Below are 24236 nucleotides of genomic sequence, written 5' to 3'. Positions count from 1 at the left end.
ATTCAGTCTCTCACACATCATGAAGCATCTAAGCTACTATTTTTGACTTTAGTGTGGATAACGTCCAGTTCAGCACAGCTGTTGATGGAACAGTATCACGGAACTGAGATAATTGTCTGTAGACATCATCTTTTGTGCCTATGGTTTCCAGAACAACAAATAAAAATGTGTTTCTGCTGAGTATAAAGAATTTAAGAACAAAGCCACAATTCAACCATCAAACATGACCTTGAGTGTTATGTCCTTAAAGGAACTCTTCACACTCATGAAATTTTGACATTGTTTTTCAAGAATATTATTTACCTGTTTATTTGTGAAGTTTTATGATTTGTCTGAAATCACTGAACAGCATAACCAGCAAAAATAGCCCTTTCATGGCAAATCTCATGGAGAGAGAAGAGCAGCTGGAATGCAAATGGCTATGAGATCACGATTTACTGTCCAAACCGCTGGATTTCAACACAGCGAGAGTGTTGATTCGGGTTTTAGCATTACACAAGTAACCGAGATTACACAAAAATATTGTATATTGGGAAAGCAAAGCTTTCATCACAGCTTGCGAGTGAGTGCGAGGACACCGGCGTCTTTGCCCAAACCACTGAATTCCTCCAGTTGAACGTTGCCTGTCAGTCAAATGGCCAAGTACATCACACTCATGTCTGATTGGTTGACTCATGCTTCCATGGCCTAACCACAAAATCTCTGATTCCTAGGATGATTTCATATGATTCATGAACACATTTATTTTGGGTCTTAGAGGGTCATGTCATAGAGATTAATGTTATGTGTACTAATTTAATGAAGGAGTATTTATGTTATATATGTCTATGCATTAATCCTGTACTGGCGAATTCACAATGCTATTTGCCAGAATTGTGGAAAGTTTACATTTCGAACAGGGAGTTGTATATGTCAACCATCATCTGCACTCTAACAGTTTCTATTTTAAATTCTGTGTGGAAAGAAAAGGCAACAAAACAAAGTAGGAGTTGGCATTCAGATATTACCACAGTTCAGCATTATTGACTCTGGTTGCCATGTTTTGAGTAACATCATACAGAAACAGTCAAAGGGTCCAGATTTGCGTTGATCTGACTGGCACTTGACACTGTGGTGACTTCTAGGGTTTGACCACAGCAGAGCTGTCACTGACATTGCTCTATATATCCTTGCCAACACAACCTGGCTGAAAGCTCAAGGAAAATAGGGTTTTTTCTGCTCCCAAAATATATGACGATAAAAAGTATGTATTTGTTTTTATTGAGAGATCTAAAAAGGATCTATATATCTGCCAATATATTGGAAAATTTGGGGCAGTTGTGACCTAATGGTTACAGAGTAGGACTTGAAACATGAAGGTTGCAGGTTCGAGTCTCAGTACCGGATGGAAATGTAGGTGGTGGGAGTAAATGAACATCTCTCTCTTCGAATCTCATTACCCATAACCAAGGTGCCCTTGAGCAAGGCACCTAACCCCCAGTTGCTCCCTGGGCGCCGCAGCAAAAATGGCTCCGGTTGTGTGTTCACGGTGTGTGTGTGTGTGTGTGTTCACTAGTCACTGCTGTGTGTGTGCACTTGGATTGGTGAAATGCAGAGCACCATACTTCTATTCCATAGTGATTAGAGCAGTTACTGAAAAGTATAACTATTATTATTATTACTACTACTACTACCATTTTAGATTGCAGAATCAATTTACACAAGAGTGCAAGTCCATTATTTCTCTATCACTATGATGGAGATGTGGAAGGCATCATTTTGTTGAGCAATGACATTTTCATTGTAAGCTTTAACTCTGATGAATTTCAACAAAATGTGTTGCTGGCTTTATTTTTTGGCTTGTGTTTCTCTAAAGGTTCAGTCATACATCATGCAGCAGGTAATGTGGAGGTTATTGGGATAATTGTTTGCAGTTGCTACTGCTGTTGGTGGGTTTGTGGTCATAAGGTAAGTGTTGCTCCTGCAGAGGATATGTATTGATTTCCGACCTCTCCTCAACAAGGGGCTTAGAACCCTCACATTTTGGTGGAAAGAATGAAGGAATGATTTTCAGATAAAAGAACTTCTCATTATTGCAATTCATTCTGTACATTAGTCTCTTTCTCTCTTTACTAAATTCTTCTCTGAGTTTAAATATTGACATGACAGTTTTGGTCAGAAGATCAGCATCATGAACGCAAGCGTATTTCTTCCTTGTGGAAACAGTGACTGAAGCAAGCAGCTCCCTCTCAGGCCCCTCTTCTTTTTTTAGAGAAAGAATCAGACTTAAATTTTAATTGCAGGTTGCTCTACGATTTATCATTTGTTTGGACTGTTGACATTTTGCAAACTGACAGTGGGGATTCTTGAGCTATGAGCTGCAACCTCACAATACTGGTAAAAGCTGCCTTATGTTGTGTTGTGTAACCAAATAGCCCCTTCTCTATCCATTTACCCACTTTTTAATTCCTCATCTGCTTGTCTTTATCCACTTTTATAGAGGACAGAAGATTGCAAGAAGAACCGAAGGAACCAGAGTTATTCCTTATCCGTTTTGATGAGAGGTCTTAGTTATTCAGTGTCGCTGCAACACTGCTGCTGAATCTACATTGTGAAACACTCAGTCTGACCAATGTAGTCTGAGGCCACTTTCACACAGCAACAGAATATGGTTGTCAGTCCAGTTCTTGAGTCCTTAGTACGGTTCTGTTCACACACAGTACAGTTATTTACGGGAGTGACAACCGCATTCTATAACCAGCTCTCACCTGTAAATTTTCATGTCTCGCAACCGCAAAAATTCTCGAAAAATTTGCACTGTGTGAACGGAACAGGTCTTGACAACTAGACAACTGACTGGACAGCTGTCTGTCACGTCATACAGTGCAAGAGAACTATGAGAGCAAGAGAGCTATTCGTTTCACTTTCGGTAACTTACAGCGAGGGTGATATGAGCTGTGTCATCTGAAGGTTTTAGATCCAGTCACTATTCACCACCGGAGCTGCTCCCACAAGTTTTGATGACTCAAATGCCGTGTCATGTGCGAGACTCTGCAAAGCATGTGAGATGCGAGTGCAATGGTTAATACAGCTTTTACAAAAAAAAGCTGCTGTCGGTTAATGAAGATTTGATGGATGAACTCGTGGCTCAGTTGGACTCTGTCCTGTCAAAAGTGATAAGATGTCACCATCTTTTATATTACTTTGGTCACTGTCGCTATGTTGCAATTTTTTTTTTCTTTAAGACTTTTCATAACTTTCAGTCAGTTACATAAAAACATAGATTGGTCTAATTTGAAACCAAAAATTTAGACTTTATATTTAGACTTTAGATTACCTAACTAATTTCTAGTTGGTCATACTAGTTCTTGACACTGCTGTCAATATTGGCTGATGAATCAGCTGATGTATTCACACTCGGAACAGAGCTCAGGTACACTCACTATACCTTTCTGTCAAGGGCCTAAACATCTCTTTTCTCACTCTTTCTCTCACTATGTGCCTGTGTCTGTCTGTTGGAGCAACTACTAAGCTCAGTGGTTTGACTATGCAATCCTCTGCAGAATTTGAAAGAACTTATAACTCCAAGCTGCCTCATTTCCAAAGAGAGGAGTTATTGTGCAAATTTGAATGCCTGGCTTTGATAGAAACATTTGATGAAAGGAAAGAAAGATGGCTTTTTAAGTAGTCTTAATGAAAGCAGCACCCTTTACTTTGGTCACTTATGTTTAAAGTAAAATCAGCTCAATGTTCATCAGATGTTTTACCATCTCTTTGGTTTCAGACTACAGACATAACCAAATTATAAATTTAACTCTTATACTCTATGAAAAAATAAAAGGAAATTTATTAATTAAACAAGATGTGTGTATTTGCAACGGGCCCAGCAATAGTATTGTTATTATTATTGTGGATAATACAGACTAGTCAATTATCTAATTTCTTAGATCCACAATTTTGAAGGAGATATTTGCAGCACATAGAAATATTACCTTTGTCTTGTTGTGAATTTTAGAATCAGGAAATGATGTATGTGTTTAATGTAGTAACTGTAGTTTACTGGTGTGTACACTCTAAAAAATGCTGGGTTAAAAACAACCCAAGTTGGGTTGAAAATGGACAAACCCAGCAATTGGGTTGTTTTAACCCAGTGGTAGGGTTAAATGTTTGCCCAACCTGCTGGGTAGTTTTATTTAACTCAACTATTGTTTAAAAATTACTGTATTGCTTAATTAAAATTAACCCAAAGTATGTTGGAAATGAACATTTTATTAATGTTCAATGAATAATTATTAAACAATAAACATTTATTAAATTGCTTATTAATACATTTATATTAATAAACTGTTAAACTATTACATTTATATTAATAAAATATTAAAGCTTATTAATAAACATTCACCTTTTGTCTATTATTGTTGCCTCTAATTGCATCTGGTTTTTAATTTCCCAACTATTTTGGGTTCATTTTAAGCTAGCCATATAGCAATTTTTAAACAATAGTTGGTTTAAATAAAACTACCCAGCAGGTTGGGCAAACATTTAACCCAACCGCTGGGTTAAAACAACCCAATCGCTGGGTTTGTCCATTTTCAACCCAACTTGGGTTGTTTTTAACCCAGCATTTTTTAGAGTGTATGACTACATTTACACTACATGTTCATTTTGATCAAAACTTAGTAACTGTGGTTATTCTATTTTGAAGGTCAAGTTGAAATGGAGGTGGGCCATATTTCTCTATTAGAGCGGCTAGAACATCAGTATTGGTTATTATATAATCTGTAATTATATGCTTGGGTAGCGTGGTTTGGATGGTGTCTGAGGTTCTTCTGAAAGTTTGTCAGTGGGCTTTATATGGTAACATGCAGCTATGTTAACCGCAAATCTCTGCATCAATCAAGTTGGAGGGCATCTATCCGAAAGTATGCAGTTTAAACTGCTTGTTAAGCAAATTAGAAGATTATGGAAGATCAGTTTTTGCCGTAGAGGTGATGTACAATGATCCATGAAGCCTGAATTTCCATATTCTTCACAAAAAGCATTTTTAGGAGCAAAGCATGAGCTCATAATAGAGTGACCCAAATCAAGCATACATGGACAGACAGACGAGGAGACAAAAAGAGGGAGGAAATGAGAGAGAGAAAGAAAAAGAGTGAAGATCTGTCTGTTGGCTGAATGAGCACCTCCTTTTAGTTTGGCCACAGTCTCCACCTCCTTGCCACAGATATAGAGTGTTTTTAGGAGCAGTTGAGTCAATCAGAGCCGGGTGTACAGGAGAGCACACTGTCAGGATAGTCCATCCTCACGCACACACACACACATACACTAACACACACTTGGTCACGTTCTCCGTCTCACACATGCACATGGAGTACTACTGGACCCACCTACTCTGGATTCTCTGGAGCATGATGCCAGGTGAGTGTGTTTGCATTTGTAGCCTGTTTTCAATTAAAATCATTTAAGAGAGGCAAAGTGGTAAGTAGACACAAAACTGAATTATATACTCTGCAACTTGAAAGTTGAATAAGTGCCATGGATGTGATTTGTGCGCATGAGATTGTATCCCAGCACTGTGCATCTCCCACGTCTGCTTTCCAACGTCAGGCACTGTTACACTGACCTCCTCTGATAGATGGGGATACTGGATTGGCTGTGGAATGGTTGGAGTTACCCTTGCTCCAATTTCCATCCTAGCACTTGCATACTTTGAAATACAAGGAGATTTTATCAGGAATATATTGGGAGTTCATTGTTTCTGGTGTCTGGGAAAGATCTGGTGAGCAGCCAGATTAAAGTTCACTTCTGAAATGACACTCCTGACAGCATATTTAATGACTTGCAGTTCAGTGCTGTCAAGGGTCCCTGAGAAAATTTAAATCAGATTTGCATTCTTGCCCTTTTAGTTCTTATTTAATTTGTCTTTCTTTCCATTTGCAAAATGAAGGCAGCAATAAATGAGAATTTCCAAATGTTTATTTTATGTAATCTGATTGGCTAAAAGAGGAGCAAATGAATGTCTAACTGCAGATGGAACTAGTACTAATGAAGGACTAAAGTGTGAGAGAGATATAAAGAACATGTGTGTGTTGGTATGTTCAAACATGCATTTTTTGTTTAGTTTGTTTGTTACTCATCTTGACCAGATGCCAATAAACCAGCTGTGACCCAGGCCAATTTTAATCAAGTCCAGCAAAGTAAACATTATGCTAGTACAATACTGTAATACTACGGTCTATTGTACTCCCTTCAGCCTTTTCCTGTTCACAGTACATTGACACATTTATACAAAGCAACTTCTACATTCACTTTGCAGCTGAATGTATCAGACATTTGTCTGCACAGATGATGCTCCTAAATTGACCTGCACTCATATACGTTTAAGCGAGGCACACAATCATGACAAATATTGTGATAGAGTGATATCAAAACTGCTTGAAATTCAACCTGTTCTTATTGAAAGAAAATATTCATCTGTTCACATGGACATCCAATTAATAGTTCCGTGTTTGAATAGCCTTCCGACTATGACAGAAACGCTTGGTTAATCAAGATATCACTTGCATTTCTGGAGGTAGTTCACTCAAGTGTGATCGATTATGGCTTCATGTTTGACGGTGAAAGCAGGCACAGCTAAGTAAATGTGACAACAGGGCTTTGTAGTGTCTGTTCCACACATCCAGTCAGTAATGACACCAATTTACGTTTAATGAATCTTCAGTACTCAAAAATACTGCACTGGAGACAGACATCGCTATAAGAAACAATAATTTGAAATAAGTGAATCAGATGGATTCATTGAAGTATTCATCATACTAAAGCCGGGTGCACACTGTGCGATTTATAATAATCTTTTATGATTGTTGCTCGTCAGACTGTACGTCACACTGTGGGATCTCAGCTGTTATTAATGTCTGACTGTACGACAATCAAGACGCGTTAAAAATGGACGCATGCAAGAAATTTGCTGTCCGGAGTATTACATCATCTACCCATACACATTTGGTGACTGTGAGCCTGAAATGGTGGCTAACAAAAAAACCTCTAGTGTTTCTTTTGATTGCGACTTGTCTTGAAAAATGAAGACACTTTGACTGTCGTCATAGAAGAAGTCACACTGCAGGTCTGTGTGCCAAATTTTCTGACACTGCCAGAATAGTTTGTTTGCACATGACGTCATTGCTGTGGCATTAAATGCAGCTGGAGGGCAGGAAGTAATTTTTTATATATAGGAATCACTATCACATACTAAAAAAAAATTACATTTTTTGCATCGTTTATGGTAGCTTAAATCGATCAAACCAAGAAACCACAAGGAGCTTTTATCATTTTTTAGCTTTAAATTTAGCATTTTTTGCATCTGCTGATACTTAAATGAATATGGATACCTGCTTACTTTTTTGTTTTTGACTTTAATATTAAATATTCACATTCTTCATGGTATCGTTTGCAGGGAAGAGAAGCTATTTTATCCCATTGCATGATCATTTGGTGTTTTCACTTAAGTTTTGTAGAATTTCATTTACAATGTTGATCTGGTTACTGTGAAAACAGTGTCAAGTACCGCTGCTGCTTCAGCCATCATATGGTAGAAAATGGCCAAATAAAAAAATGTGTTCAATAAGCTGACAGAAGTCGGTCCATTTCTTTGTTGGAAGGGTGTAAATGTAACTGTACTTTTAATGTTGTTTTTGTAAATGTTCACTTTCCCATATGGCCACGGAGGAGAATCGGAGGGTCACATACAGCGGACAGACACCGACACACTATATTTTTTTGTATTTATTTCAACAAATGACAACCAAAATCAAACCCATAGAATCTTGTGAACAGTTGTGAAGTCGCTGTGTGTGAGAGGTACGCTCATTCACAAGCCGAGTGAGAGTCATACTCACAAAAGTAATGTTAATTATTAAACCAAACAAAATATAAAACTTTCAAAAACATTTAGCAATGTGATCATTTTATTGAGTGATAGGAAGTGGGTTTAATCAGTGACATTATTAGATTTGCTATACTGCGTCTTCCCGTCACCTCCTCAACCTGCTTCCCTTAGTGTGTTTACACATAGAAAAGGCGAAAACTGTATTACACCGTCCATTTTTTTCCCTGAATGATGATGTGAGTTCTTATTGCAATTCTCGATTCAGCATGAATGACCTACAAAGGCGCCATTTTTCACAATCACGACAGAAAATCAAAAAACTGCCCGAAACTCAATAGCAGAAAGGCAGCACGATGTAAACAAACCAGACTAGAACTGAACACGGTGTGACGGCAGCTTCATATTCTCTATATCTTCCGCCTCAATGGCAGGCAAGTCTTTCAGTAGAAAAATTGCTTCTCTTCCTAAGGATCATGTCCAATATATGTTGTGATTTTCTGTTTATACCTTTCTAAACCAGCACAGTATGGTCTTTTCTCCATCTTGTCCATCCAATTTTCACTTCCTGCCCTCCATCTGAAATTCGCGTATCATCAGAATCGCATGACTGCAAACAAGTTATTCCGTCTGAGGTAAAATTTGAACAGTCATTAATCAAAGGATTAGATGAATCTTTTAGGATTTGCAAAATTTATCTCAGACCGCCAAATCTTGGGCAAATTTCACAGTGTGAACCTGGCTTAATTCAAACTAGTGACATTTTTGAATGATTCACTAAATAATCGACATGAATAATTTGTTTGTGAATCGGACTACACACTCTGTTGTGTACACACTCTGATGACTGCACACTCTGATGATGCACACGCAGCTTGCGTACATTCAATTCAGACTGCAAACTCACATTTTACAACTGATATGATTAAAATATGATTTGTTTTGCTTTGATGCTGGAGATAACCATGATAAGAACAATATGTGAAAATGCCGGTTGAATGCCTGTTGTTTGGTAAATGTTTGTTTCCTGGTTGATTTATGGTGTAAAGATAAACCCTGTAATCTATTTATCTTTATAGTTAGTAAAAGCTGTGATGTTAGTAGCAGCTGATTTAGGCTGCAATTAAAGATATTGTGATCTCAGACACTTCTGCCTGCAGTACTACTTAGGAAATAATAATTATGGAATAAGGTTATTTTGTGTTGGTGAGGAACTCCAGAGCTACTGAGTAATGCTTGACTGTGGTGTATATCAGTCTGCTGATGCCACGTGCCTCATGGATAGTTTACTTTGGCCACAAACCCAGTTATAGGCCACCAGGCTCATCCCCTGCTAGCCATCTCTCAGCAGCCCTTCAATGAGATTTCCAGACCACAGAGATCACGGTTGGAATCTCAGCATGAAATGAGCAATGTCTGGTCATTTTAATCTTGATCTGTGAGTGTAACAGAATGTAAATCAGTCCCTGAGGTTCCGCACATACAGCAAGAGCATAAAGTCCATTAGAGCTTAAGCAAAATAGCATTTCAAAGCAATGGTTTGAAAGATGCCTATCCGGCATGTGGAGTTTATTAAAAGCAAATCTGCTGGCCCATAATCCTCGCCAGTGGGCATCAGTGAGGCTCATTAGCATCAGGGCAGTTCTTCACGTAAATATTTGGGAAGGAGGGAAGGGATGACGGAGGGGTCAGCAGATGTTTAGAAGGGGGTGTTTGTCACATGTGGGCTTGTACACAGCTGCATGTCTAACTAAGGTCTGGTAATACATTAGTATTGGTGACTCTGATGTGGGTTTTGATTATGAATTAGATTGTGGTGGATGGTCTGCAGTAGATATGCCATAGATGTGACCACCGACACCAGCTTAAATGTTTCTTTAGAAATGTTTTGATTTTGATTATGACCTGATCAAGTTTTCAGTTTCTGGGCATGTGGCATTGACTTTTTTTTTTTAAGAGAACTACTGTAATAAAGTGCAGCTGCAGGTTGTAGCTGGAATTTTGTCTTATATTATTGTCACCACCAAGTTATACATCCTTTTTGACGAAAAAGATAGTCTTAGATATACTATTGAAACAACAGTGAACTGAAAAGAGCTGAATAATGACACAATTGTCTTCTGTAGAACTGCTTATGGCTGAATTTTACTCGTTTAATTGTTGAACTTGACACAGTTATTTAATTGAACTGAATCAACACTGAATAAGCTTAAGCTGAAAAAATGACACTATTGTCTTTTTAGAGCTGTTTCATATCTGATGAAGTTTGCATCATTAATTCTGTTATTTCCCTGTTCATCTGTATGTCTGTGAAGCCACTTTGAAATAATCTGTTGTATAAAGCATGACTTGACTTAACATGATATTTTTTTCATGATCTTCAATTGAAAAAAAAAAAAAATCTAAGAAATCTCACTCAGTTCAAACACTTGCTTATTTTTGTCTGGTGACAACTTCAAACATGTCGCATAATTAAAATTATTTCCTCAGAAGATCAACAGGATGTAACACCTATTTTTGTTTTTCAGAAGAGGATGTTGTGTGTACTTGCATAATGCTCATAATCAACATTTGTATTACAAGGTATTGATACATTTCTGCTTCAGTAAGTGTTTTAGATTTTGGAGAGAAATATGGGAATGAGCCTGGAACATGACTTAGGCCAGATTCGAACCTGCATCTCTGTCAACAGCTCTTTATGTATCCTGACCACTATACCATGGGTCTGTCAAACTCTGGTATTGTTAGTCTTCAGGATCCATGGACGTTCTCATAGACTGGAGCTTCTCTGTCAGTATGACTGTGGTGTGGCTCCTGTAGCTTGGTTGTGGTCCAAAACAGCGCAGGCCTGGCCTGGACACACAGCGCAACCCTTGCAGCCACTGTATTGAGGTTTATTTATCTGGGCAAAGACATCCACACACAGGAAACCCACTCTATAGGACCTGCTGATATTACAGAGAATATTAAAGTGTCTGCCACGTTAGGGCTTTTAAATGGAAACTAGAACCTTTCTACTCCCCTCTCTTTCTCATTCTGTTTTCCCTTAGGTTTTTTTCTTTCTTTTTTCAAGGGTAAAGCTGTTCTCAGATGGTGTCTGGGATGATTTGGTTTCAGTAAGAGACTGGATGCCTTAGATGTGTATTTAAACCAGCACTTTGGAAAAAGTGATCAATGACTATGGGAGAGAATTAAGGGGGGGAAATTCTAGAACAAAGTAAAATGATCAGTGGTGTTATTAGGTTTTTCTTCTTCACTGGTCATCCAGTGGATCTAGATTCATGCATGTGCAAGGTTCTCATTTTTGTGGCTATTCATAAATGAAGTCTTCCAGGAGAATGTGTGGGGAAAAGATTAAAAGGTTCTGGATGTCTGGACAGTGTTGCTATGTGTGCAACAGTATGTTGCCATATAAGTGAATTTTATGGTTTCAGTAATTATATGAGTTATATAGGTAATTATATGAGTTTGTAAGATCCAGTTTATTTAAATCTAGATCTCTCTCCCTCTCCCTCTCTCTCTGTGTCCGGAAATATCAGATTTTCATCTGATATTCAACAAAGCAGGAGGCAGAGATGAACAATTTCAAATATTTGTAGTCAGGAATTTTTTTTTTTTTTTTTTTTTCAAAAGAAATTAATTAATTTATTCAGAAAGTAAGCATTAAATGATATCTGTTTGTTAAATACACATTTTTATCATTTTTTGGCTTTTGAAGAAAGAAGGGCATGCATGGGATAGAGGATCTGATGAGAATAAGTCTGTGTGTGTGCACCAGGGGTCAGTTTGAGCTTCTCTATATAAGCATTCATTGCAGTTCACAGCGGGACATCCAGTACTCCTGCTCAGAATAAAACGTCAGTGACTGGCAGCATCACTCTCAAATGTTTATCACTTTCTGTGAAAGGCAGTGACCAAAAATTAGGCTAGGAAGAACATGTGGTCCACATTATTCCGTGTGCATTCTTCTGCCTGAGCAGATTAATGTGCAAAAATGCTTTTACATCATCCCTACAGCACTACAGTAGCCTGTCATTATTCATGCTTTTGTCTACAGAAAGAGAACGTGGGAAAGGGAAAGCGAGAGAGCGAGAGAAAGAAAGACGCTAAAAGCACTTCACTTCTCTTCCTCTCCCCTCTACTAAGGGGAAGATCTCTTCATCTCATCCATCAATCCTCTGCAAGATATAATATGCTGAATGGAAACTATATCTCTGCAGACATTGTACTTATCAGCATTGACATCAATAAACTGTTTCATTTTCACTGTTGACAGCTGGAAAATAAATAATTTTTTATTTTGAAAGACCTTTTCTTTAAAAGTCTTTTAATTGAATCCAGAGGAGATGGATGTTTTCCCTCTGTTTTTTCCATTGGTGCAGAGGCCAAACTAGAGGCAAAGAGACCTGGGGCCACCAGAGAGAATCAGGCCTTTCATCAGATTCATGTATGTTTTCTGCATCCTTGATTTTTTTTTTTTTTTTTTTTGGTCAAACGGATACATTCTCAGAACTCTGAATGACAGCATATGGATGTCATAACTTTGCACACGTGGAAAAGCAAGGTTATGACATCCATATGCTGTTATTCAGAGTGGAGATTAACGGTGTATTTCAGTGTAATTCTCAGATAAATTAACCATTTCGTTTACACTTGGATGTAAGTTTTTTTATATATATTTCTCAATTCAGCTCATGCTTTAGATTTAGTTTAACTAGATTTATGCTTACAGATACTGATCTTTATTCAGTTGGTTTCTAACATGAAAAGGCTACGCATCTAATGTCAAAATATTCACAAAGTCTTTAAAGGCATGATTATTTGACACATTATTTGCTTAAGTCGGTCTATAAATACTTAAAAGTTTTGTTTACCCAAAACTGAAAATTCACTCATCATTTTACTCATCATGACCTTCATGTATGACTTTCTTTCTTCTCTGGATCACAAAAGAAGATATTTTGTCCAAAACAACACTGACCTATATATCTTTTGATCCAGAGAAGAAAGAAAGTCATACAGGTTTGGGGCATGAGGGTGAGGAAATGATGACAGAATGTTCAGATTTTGGGTGGACTACCGCTTTAATTACAAAAAAAAATAAGTATCTGTAGCCTAAACAGTCATCTTTTTCAGCCTTTGCTTCAGGTTAAGCCATAATTATGGTGCTGTCAGGAAGCAACTTAAAAGACATAATAGTCTTTTGATTTTAAATGAAATTGAACCTGCCTGTAAGAGCTTTGTGAGTCATTGATGTAACTTCCTTACATTTTTTTTTTTTTTTGGGGATTGACAGACAGTCAAATCTGTTGTGGTGATTGACAGCTTTATTGTTTAGTCTCATTCATAATGAGATCCAATAGTTTGGTGTCTCGCACCAGAGTCTGTTGGACAGAGTTGGAGAGTATCAGGTCAAGTGGTGAAAATCATTCAGGCTTTCTCCATGACCATGAGCATTAGAATGATTATGAAGGGGTTTCAGCATTGGACCTCCATGAAGGTGTTTGTTAATCCAGTGACCAGGATCTTCCAGCCCGTCAGAACATAAGCAGAAGCCATACAGGCATGTTATGCATAAACAGAGACACCTTTGAACTTTGACGGAGATAAAGCAATCAAAGTCTGTTTTCAGAATGGGATGAAAACTCAAAACACCAAAGTGTCTATAGATTCTTTTCCATGTAAGGAGGATTTCTGGACCATATTTTCAAGAACCCTCAAAAAGCCCTAATTAGTTTACTTAATAGGGTTATTTATTGCTGCTCAGTCATTCACGTTATGAAAATACTCACTACAATACTCACTTAAATTCAGTACATAAGCCAAATCTGAGTAAAAGGGGTGTTAAAATCTATATCCAAATTTAATAATACAATAAAAAAATAAATTCAAAAATCAATAAAAATGACTTACATTTTGAAATACATTTTCACATTCTATTTAAAGTCTGTGCATATTTGTCTGTGAATCTGTCATGAGATTTGGTTTAGGTCAAATAACAAAAACAAAGTGTACTTTCCTCTCTGTTTACTGTTCGTCTGTGAGTTGTGTTGAAACAGTACAGATCACATCCAGTGTCACTACACTACACTAGCACTACAGTTTAGGATTCTTTATGCTGGTTTAGCCACAATTTATTTTGCTGCTTAGATTTGGGTCATTGCTGGAACTCATTGCTGGAGCTTGGCTCACAGAATCTATTGCCATTGCCAGTAAGTGTGTAGTCTTATGTCCAAGCGTGCTGTGGATGATATTCATATTTGAATTGTCTGTGTCTGTTTACAGGGTTCCATGACTGTTTCAACATTGACACCAGAAATCACAGGATCATAAAGGGCCCCAGGCAGACGCAGTTTGGCTACACTGTCCAACAGCACATGGCTGGGGGACAGAAGTGGTAAGAAGACTCTCTGTACCCCTTGATCTTAAGGGAATAGTTAACCCAAGAATGCAAATTTTGTCATCATTTACTCACCCTCATAAATACCTCATACATATGATGTCAAAAGCACATTGGTTGTGTGCAGAATCATAGTCTGAAAGCATATTTACTTTCATCTGTCAAAACAAAATGAAAAATCCTGTGTCCAGTTCTTGAAGTGAAGGAAGTGTAATCCAGAAAGATGTCCAAGGAAATAGTGAATTTGTTTTTCATTGCATCTCCCAAACCAACAGTAGATCCATTGCCTCATGAATTATATAGTTTTCATCACAAGTAAATTTAGATCTCTTGTAATAGGAAAATCCACCTATGATGCTTTTATGGGATTATGAGAACTGGAAGAAGTTTAACATTTGTCGTCCATCACTATGATATCATCATCTCTCTTTGCTTTGGCAATTTGATTCAAATCTGGCATCTCAGTTTGTCTGCTTGGCCACAGCTCACCTGAAACCCTGCCTAGTCTCTCTCTCCCTCTCTCTCTGTGTTCTGACAAATGTGATTTAAGAGGAGACAAATATGTATAATGACATGGTATTACAACGTAAATATGGTTTATGAGGACACTTCTTGTGTCCTCGTAAACCAAATGGCTTAAAAAACATACTAAACTTTTTTTTTTTCAAAAAATGCAGACATTTTCCTGTAATGGGTAGGGGTAGGGGTAGTGTAGGGGGATATAATATAGAGTTTGTACAGTCCATTACGCCAATGGAAACCACGTAAACCACATATATCAACGTGTGAAAAATAAGTGTGCCTGCAAAGAAAAAAATATTCTTTGTTTATGAGTGTAATTCACCCCTTTATCTTCATATCATAGAAATGTGTTAAGGACCTCATGTTTGTTTGGCATAAGCATGCAAGAGAATCCAGCTCATCTGCTTCTCATTGTAATGAAGAGATTTTTTTTCACCTGAGATCCTGAAAATGATATATTCTATCTCACATTCCTTAGGTAATGGCTAAATGGCTTGGTCTATAGTTTAGATGTGAGTGTGTTGTCAGTTTAGCTGGTCTGATATGGGGCGATATCAACAAAGACTTTCTCAAGTGAGCGGCTGCCAAACAGACCCCCTTTCTGTCTCTGCACCATTCACACGGCATCTGGAAACCATTAACAGGCCAAAGGAAATTTTCTGTGTGGCATGTGTGTCTGGCTTGGCTCTTGTGTGTGTCACTTCTATTTTTTATTTTTTTATTTTTATTTATTTTTAAATCCTATTCAAGTTTTGTTTGGGGGATGTGTGTTGTGAATGAGCGCTTGCACAACATACCAGTCCGAAAATCAGTCATAAATAAAGACAAGCACATCAACAAATACTACAGTAGCAGGCTAAACTACACATAAAGACAAGATATATTGAGTGAAAGCCCAATTAACATATGTCACTATAGATGTATATTGTGTAAGTTGTAAGTTTACACCTGTGTGCTGCAAACAGCTAATGAAATGAAAGCTAACACTACCTCATGTTGAGATGAAAATTAATATAATTTTTTTTTATGCCAGCAATACCTTCTCTCATTCCCATCTGTTTATGTGATAAAGAGACAGAGCTTAAGGGAGCTTGTGTTGTGTTTATGCTGGCATGAATAGGCAGCAGGAGAGGAAAAGGGTTGTGCAGGAATTGGCTGTAGATGGTGGCTAATCGTCATTATGTGGTAGGTTTACTTTAGATCGATTGAACAGGAGAAATGCTTTGGACACTGAGACACTGCTTGCTATTTACTTATTCTTGTGTACTGGTGCTCTCACAGTATGAGTCAGGAAATGTCTTGATTAGCGCAGTCAGATCCTCGGAGGAGAATGTTTAGTCCAAGAAAGTAATGGAGTCTAGCTGTGTCTCACCTCTCTCACAACCCCGAAGCCTTTCAGCGTGGACAACACACAATGCACTCTGACAGTTCATATTATTTTTTTAGTGCAGAATACCTACCGTATTATATTCAGTGAAGTGACTAAAAAAATGCTTTGACATGATGCTTGACTGGGGGTCCGTGGAGACTTTCTGAGGCAGGGTCATAGTCCCTTGGAAATTTTTTGACAAATGTTTTGGAAATTTCAGTGCAGTGCAATGATATATGACATCACACATCATATATCACATCACCTAATGTTGCACCCAAAATTAAAGGTGCCCTAGATTCAAAATTTGAATTTATCTTGGCATGGTTGAATAACAAGAGTTCAGTATATGGAAAAGACATACATTGAGTTTCAAACTCCATTGCTTTCTCTTTCTTATGTAAATCTCATTTGTTTAAAAGACTTCCGGAAAACACACGGATCTCAACATAACACCGACTGTTATGTAACAGTCGGGGTGTACGCCCCAATATTTGCATATGTCAGCCCATGTTCCCAACATTATGAAAGGCATTAGACAAGGGCAGCCAGTAATGTCTGGATCTGCACAGGTGAATCAACAGACTAGGTAAGCAAGAACAACAGCGAAAATGGCAGATGGAGCAATAATAACTGACATGATCCATGATAGCATGATATTTTTAGTGATATTTGTAAATTGTCTATCTAAATGTTTCGTTAGCATGTTGTTAATGTACTGTTAAATGAGGTTAAAGTTACCATCGTTTCTTACTGAATTCACAGAGACAAGAGCCGTCACTATTTTCATTATTAAACACTTGCAGTCTGTATAATTCATAAACACAACGTAATTCTTTATAAATCTCTCCAACAGTGTAGCATTAGCCGTTAGCCACGGAGCACAGCCTCAAACTCTTAGAGAATCAAATATAAACATCAAAATAAATACTTTACTCACATAATTCGAAGCATGCATACAGCATGCATGACGAACATCTTATAAAGATCCATTTGAGGGTTATATTAGCTGTGTGAACTTTGTAATTGTGGTGTAATATAATCGAGAGCTCGTGTGGCAGGGAGCACGCGAATTAAAGGGGCGGCGCGCTGAAAAAAATCAGTGCATAGTTAATGATGCCCCAAAATAGGCAGTTAAAAAAATTAATTAAAAAAAATCTATGGGGTATTTTGAGCTGAAACTTCACAGACACATTCAGGGGACACCTTAGACTTATATTACATCTTGTGAAAAAGCATTCTTGGGCACCTTTAATTTTCAAAGTGTTAATTTAGGCTAAAACCCTGTAATTAAATATGAGTTTGTGTAATTGAACTCAGTATGCTGTTCAGAGTGTCATGTTCTGAGGTAATAAATTAAACCAGTTGTAGTAAAGTTCTTCGACAACAAGCCAAACAAATTTTACATATTGCTTCTCTAGCATAATTTTTGGCCACAGTGAAGTGTGTTCACAAAGCTGACATGTTTACCTGTTGTAGCTTATTCACATTGTGTGCACAAAATAAAAAAAATCTATAGCACTAATTAAAGGGTTAGTTATCCCAAAAATGAAAATTCTGTCATTTAATACTCACCCTCATGTTGTTCCAAACCCTTAAGACCTTCATTCATCTACGTCTATGTTTTATGTCAGAATGCTGACTCAGTATTGGCCAGCTTCTGCGTCAGCATCACACGCATGCGTCGTTCTGCTCACATGATTAGTGTCAATAATGAGTCGGCGTTCTGATGTAGAACCTGGAAGCGCTGAACTTGAACAGTGTATGAGAATGACACAGAAGTGAAGATGTTGTTGAATAAAGTCTCTATTTTTGTTTTGTGTTTGCACACAAACAGCATTCTTGTTGCTTCATAAAATTAAGGTTAAACCACTGCAGTCACGTGGACTATTTTTACGATGTCTTTAGTACCTTTGTGGCCCTTGAAAATGGTGGTTAAATTGCTGTCTATGGAGAAGTCATATACTACGGAAGCCCTGAACCGCATGGTGAAAAAAAAAAAAAAAACTTGGTAGGGAGGAAAAAAAAAAAATCGAAAAGTTATCTCGTTATTTCAACATAATAAGTCGTTATAACGACATAATATCTCGTTATTTCAACATAATAAGTCGTTATAACGACATAATATCTCGTTATTTCAAGATATTAAGTCGTTATAACGACATAATATCTCGTTATAACGACATAATATCTCGTTATTTCAACATAATAAGTCGTTATAACGACATAATATCTCGTTATTTCAAGATATTAAGTCGTTATAACGACATAATATCTCGTTATTTCAACATAATAAGTCGTTATAACGACATAATAAGTCGTTATTTCAACATAATAACTCTTCATTATCTATCAAGTATGATAAAGGACGTGTACGTGATAACGTCCCCAGTGGCGCAACGCTAAAGTATTGGACCGCCAGTCTAGCTTTTAACTGCGATCGCCGCGGTTTCGAATCCGCCTTTTGCCGAGTTCGTTCTTCTCTAGTTTCACATCACATATCAAAAAAGGCATTCATTTTCAATAAAAATTAAAACAATATTATAAAAGTGCAAATAACCTGCCTAACGAGTGTTTAATAACATTTAAAAGTATTTATTGGGCAGGGTTAGCAGCATGTTCGATATTACCCACTAGAGGGCAGAATAAGACAGGGAATCAATTAAACAGCGCAATAGTTATGTTGAACTACTGTTACAATTTGGTGCTCCAAAATCCCAGAGCTTTATCATGGGAATTTGCGTTCATCCCAGGCTAACCTTTATTGAGGTTAAATTTATTAGACATCCTATTTATACTAAATGACAATAGCAGCATTTTCACAATATGCTATTTATACTAGGTGAAAATAGCGATATATTCTATTGACACCATGTAAAAGTAGCCTATCAGTTCTTTGCAAGAAGTGTAAATAGTATTTAGATGCTGTAGGCTAGTATTGGCAGATACTATTTGTACCTCAGTATTTTTGTACAGGATGCAATAATATCATATAGAGTGATTATATTTATTAAAATTATTAAATGGATGCTGCATTATTGGGAGAATAAAACCCCTCCACTTTCCACCAACCCTACTAAATGAACACTTTTAATATTATTAAACACTTGTTCACATTTTATTTCCACTTTTTGAACATTATTTTCATTTTATTGAAAATGTATATGATGAGAAAATAGGAGTGAGCTCTATTATTGGGTGAGCTCGGCAAAATGCTGATTCGACCCTGCAGCGATCGCTGTAAAAGCCAAAATCTGAAACCCTTCATGCTATTGTTACGCCACTGAATACATGGAATTACAACTGTCCCTTTTTAAACTTCAGTGGCCCAACCAGACATTGGAGCTATACTGTAAAGAGTGTTTGTCAACAAGGGACGCTATTTGCACTTACTGTAAATAGACACTCCGTGTCCTATTATTTCAATATATTAGCACCTATTTTGATTTTTATATCTTTAGAAAATATTAAAAAAGCAGTTTGTTTGCAAACCCAGAATAATAATAAAAAAAACCCGCTTAAAAACGTTTTTGGCCCCTGGACTAGTGCATCTCTATGTTTTATTATAGTTCAAATCAGATTGGACACCGGGCTGTAAGTTTGACACCCCTGACATTTGCACTGTAAATTGTTTTATTTACTATGGTCTAATAAATTTAACCTCAATGAAGGTTATAATTGGGATGAACGCAAATTCCCATGATAAACCTCTGGGATTTTGGAGCACCAAATTGTAACAGTAGTTCAACATAACTATTGCGCTGTTTAATTGATTCCCTGTCTTATTCTGCCCTCTAGTGGGTAATATCGAACATGCTGCTAACCCTGCCCAATAAATACTTTTAAATGTTATTAAACACTCGTTAGGCAGGTTATTTGCACTTTTATAATATTGTTTTAATTTTTATTGAAAATGAATGCCTTTTTTGATATGTGATGTGAAACTAGAGAAGAACGAACTCGGCAAAAGGCGGATTCGAAACCGCGGCGATCGCAGTAAAAGCTAGACTGGCGGTCCAATACTTTAGCGTTGCGCCACTGAGGGCATTGGTAGATGAATCTCCTTTATCATACTTGATAGATAATGACGAGTTATTATGTTGAAATAACGACTTATTATGTTGAAATAACGAGATATTATGTCGTTATAACGAGATATTATGTCGTTATAACGACTTAATATCTTGAAATAACGAGATATTATGTCGTTATAACGACTTATTATGTTGAAATAACGAGATATTATGTCGTTATAACGACTTATTATGTTGAAATAACGAGATAATATGTCGTTATAACGACTTAATATCTTGAAATAACGAGATATTATGTCGTTATAACGACTTAATATCTTGAAATAACGAGATATTTTGTCGTTATAACGACTTAATATCTTGAAATAACGAGATATTATGTCGTTATAACGACTTATTATGTTGAAATAACGAGATATTATGTCGTTATAACGACTTATTATGTTGAAATAACGAGATATTATGTCGTTATAACGACTTAATATCTTGAAATAACGACATAATATCTCGTTATTTCAACATAATAAGTCGTTATAACGACATAATAAGTCGTTATTTCAACATAATAACTCTTCATTATCTATCAAGTATGATAAAGGAGATTCACCTATCAACGTCCCCAGTGGCGCAACACTAAAGTATTAAACCGCCAGTCTAGCTTTTACTGCGATCGCCGCGGTTTCGAATCCGCCTTTTGCCGAGTTCGTTCTTCTCTAGTTTCACATCACATATCAAAAAAGGCATTTATTTTCAATAGAAATTAAAACAATATTATAAAAGTGCAAATAACCTGCCTAACGAGTGTTTAATAACATTAAAAGTATTTATTGGGCAGGGTTAGCAGCATGTTCGATATTACCCACTAGAGGGCAGAATAAGACAGGGAATCAATTAAACAGCGCAATAGTTATGTTGAACTACTGTTACAATTTGGTGCTCCAAAATCCCAGAGGTTTATCATGGGAATTTGCGTTCATCCCAGGCTAACCTTCATTGAGGTTAAATTTATTAGACCATAGTAAATAAAACAATTTACAGTGCAAATGTCAGGGGTGTCAAACTTACAGCCCGGTGTCCAATCTGATTTGAACTATAATAAAACATAGAGATGCACTAGTCCAGGGGCCAAAAACGTTTTTAAGCGGGTTTTTTTTTAATTATTATTCTGGGTTTGCAAACAAACTGCTTTGTAATATTTTCTAAAGATATAAAAATCAAAATAGGTGCTAATATATTGAAATAATAGGACACGGAGTGTCTATTTACAGTAAGTGCAAATAGCGTCCCTTGTTGACAAACACTCTTTACAGTATAGCTCCAATGTTTGGTTGGGCCACTGAAGTTTAAAAAGGGACAGTTGTAATTCGATGTATTCAGTGGCGTAACAATAGCATGTAGGGTTTCAGATTTTGGCTTTTACAGCGATCGCTGCAGGGTCGAATCAGCATTTTGCCGAGCTCACCCAATAATAGAGCTCACTCCTATTTTCTCATCATATACATTTTCAATAAAATGAAAATAATGTTCAAAAAGTGGAAATAAAATGTGAACAAGTGTTTAATAATATTAAAAGTGTTCATTGAGTAGGGTTGGTGGAAAGTGGAGGTTTTTTTTTCTCCCAATAATGCAGCATCCATTTAATAATTTTAATAAATATAATCACTCTATATGATATTATTGCACCCTGTACAAAAATACTGAGGTACAAATAGTATCTGCCAATACCAGCCTACAGCATCTAAATACTAATTACACTTCTTGCAAAGAACTGATAGGCTACTTTTACATGGTGTCAATAGAATATATCGCTATTTTCACCTAGTATAAATAGCATATCGTGAAAATGCTGCTATTGTCATTTAGTATAAATAGGATGTCTAATAAATTTATGGTCTAATAAATTTAACCTCAATAAAGGTTAGCCTGGGATGAACGCAAATTCCCATGATAAACCTCTGGGATTTTGGAGCACCAAATTGTAACAGTAGTTCAACATAACTATTGCGCTGTTTAATTGATTCCCTGTCTTATTCTGCCCTCTAGTGGGTAATATCGAACATGCTGCTAACCCTGCCCAATAAATACTTTGAATTTTATTAAACACTCGTTAGGCAGGTTATTTGCACTTTTATAACATTGCATTAATTTCTATTGAAAATAAATGCCTTTTTTGATATGTGAAGTGAAACTAGAGAAGAACGAACTCGGCAAAAGGCGGATTCGAACTGCGGCGATCGCAGTAAAAGCTAGACTGGCGGTCCAATATTTTAACATTGCGCCACTGGGAACGTTATCATAGGTATGTCCTTTATCATACTTGATAGATAATAAAGAGTTATTATGTTGAAATAACGACTTATTATGTCGTTATAACGACTTATTATGTTGAAATAACGAGATATTATGTCGTTATAACGAGATATTATGTCGTTATAACGACTTAATATCTTGAAATAACGAGATATTATGTCGTTATAACGACTTATTATGTTGAAATAACGAGATATTATGTCGTTATAAAGACTTATTATGTTGAAATAACGAGATATTATGTCGTTATAACGACTTATTATGTTGAAATAACGAGATATTATGTCGTTATAACGACTTATCTTGAAATAACGAGATATTATGTCGTTATAACGACTTATTATGTTGAAATAACGAGATATTATGTCGTTATAACGACTTATTATGTTGAAATAACGAGATATTATGTCGTTATAACGACTTATTATGTTGAAATAACGAGATAACTTTTCGATTTTTTTTTTTTTTTCCTCCCTACCAAGTTTTTTTTTTTTTTTTTCACCATGCGGTTCAGGGCTTCCGTAATATACCTCTTGGATTTCATCAAAAAATATTTTAATTCATGTTCCGAAGATAAATGAAAGTCTTACGGATGTGGAACGACATGAGAGTGAGTAATTAATGACAGAATTTTCATTTTTTGATGAACTAGGCCTTTAAACATCACTGTTTTGGTCACTGGTTTCGGTTTCATATATCATGTAATGGTTTTATATCATATCATATACCATATGAAGTCATATCTAAAATCTAATCAAGAAGCTAAAGGGGAATAGAATAATGATAACAGCAAAAGATTATCATATTCATCCCTGTCTCTTTTTGAATCTGGCTATGTTCGATATAGAATATAGAATATAGTATATTGCCTACTAGTATTGTTCAAAACTAGTATGTGTAATTTGTTTTATATAAATATAATGATAAAATAATGAGTCGACTGCTGAAAATGGTATGAGTATAGTTGTATTCACTATTATTTCTATTTCTCTCAGTTGCAGTGAGGGTCCTATCACAGTGCAGTGCAGTGCAAAAAAGGTGTTATCCTAGTTTCAGAGGCACAGAAGGGGTTTAGTGGTATAGGAAAATAGGGAAAGGGGCTGGCAACACAAACATCAGCTGTGGTTACTGAAACCATGGACTAGAAGAGAGTATGTAGTTGCTGTTCTCTCATATTTTTCTCTCTTTTTCTTAATACTATGTTAACATATGCATTTTATTTCAGGTCCGTACACTTGGATTGTTTGGAACATGTTCACTATACATGTTCCAAGACACAGGCATTGCCCTGTATGCTGTATATTCAATATTGGAACAATTTCAGCAGTTGCCTACCATGTTTAATAGCAGATACATAATTACAGGATAGAAACTTTGAAATTATCATGTTAAAACTAGCCTATGTTCCACAAATTAGTATATAGCTTTTTTGCAATTGGATGAACGTTATATTTTTGTGCCATGTAAACCGCTAAACAAGCATGTTTAATTTAATTTTAAATCAGAATTATACACTTTTTCTTAGGTTTGCTTATGTCACCAAAAGTGACAATATGTCTTCACTTTTATGAAAAAAAAAAGTGATCTTGAGCTGTTGAGTCTCTTTGGATGTGTTCACACTTGGCAGGTTTGGTTCAATTAAAACAAACTTTGGTGTGTTTGCTCTGTTAGCGCGGTTCATTTGAGTGTAATCTTGGTGCAAACAAGCACACAGAGACCCCTGAAAGGTGAGTCTAAAAA

At 36.5% G+C, this 24236-nt stretch overlaps 1 protein-coding gene across 3 annotated transcripts in view; it reads left to right on the top strand.

The window, feature by feature from the left end:
* The window catches only part of itga11a (integrin, alpha 11a), a 107514-nt gene that overhangs the window by 43341 nt on the left and 39937 nt on the right, over positions 1-24236 (top strand). Inside the window, exons 1-2 of one of the 3 annotated variants that reach the window (XM_048184458.1) lie at positions 5114-5397; positions 14147-14258. In XM_048184458.1, the coding sequence (XP_048040415.1) occupies positions 5340-5397; positions 14147-14258 (170 nt within the window). In that variant the 5' untranslated portion in view covers positions 5114-5339. Of the gene's footprint in view, positions 1-5113; positions 5398-14146; positions 14259-24236 lie in introns of those variants that run through there. The other 2 variants (XM_048184457.1, XM_048184459.1) reach the window with 2 other exon arrangements.

Source organism: Megalobrama amblycephala, linkage group LG3, assembly GCF_018812025.1.
Source record: "Megalobrama amblycephala isolate DHTTF-2021 linkage group LG3, ASM1881202v1, whole genome shotgun sequence".
NCBI lineage: Eukaryota > Metazoa > Chordata > Actinopteri > Cypriniformes > Xenocyprididae > Megalobrama > Megalobrama amblycephala.
Note: the sequence above shows the minus strand (reverse complement) of the source record. Positions and strands in the feature narration are given on the sequence as shown.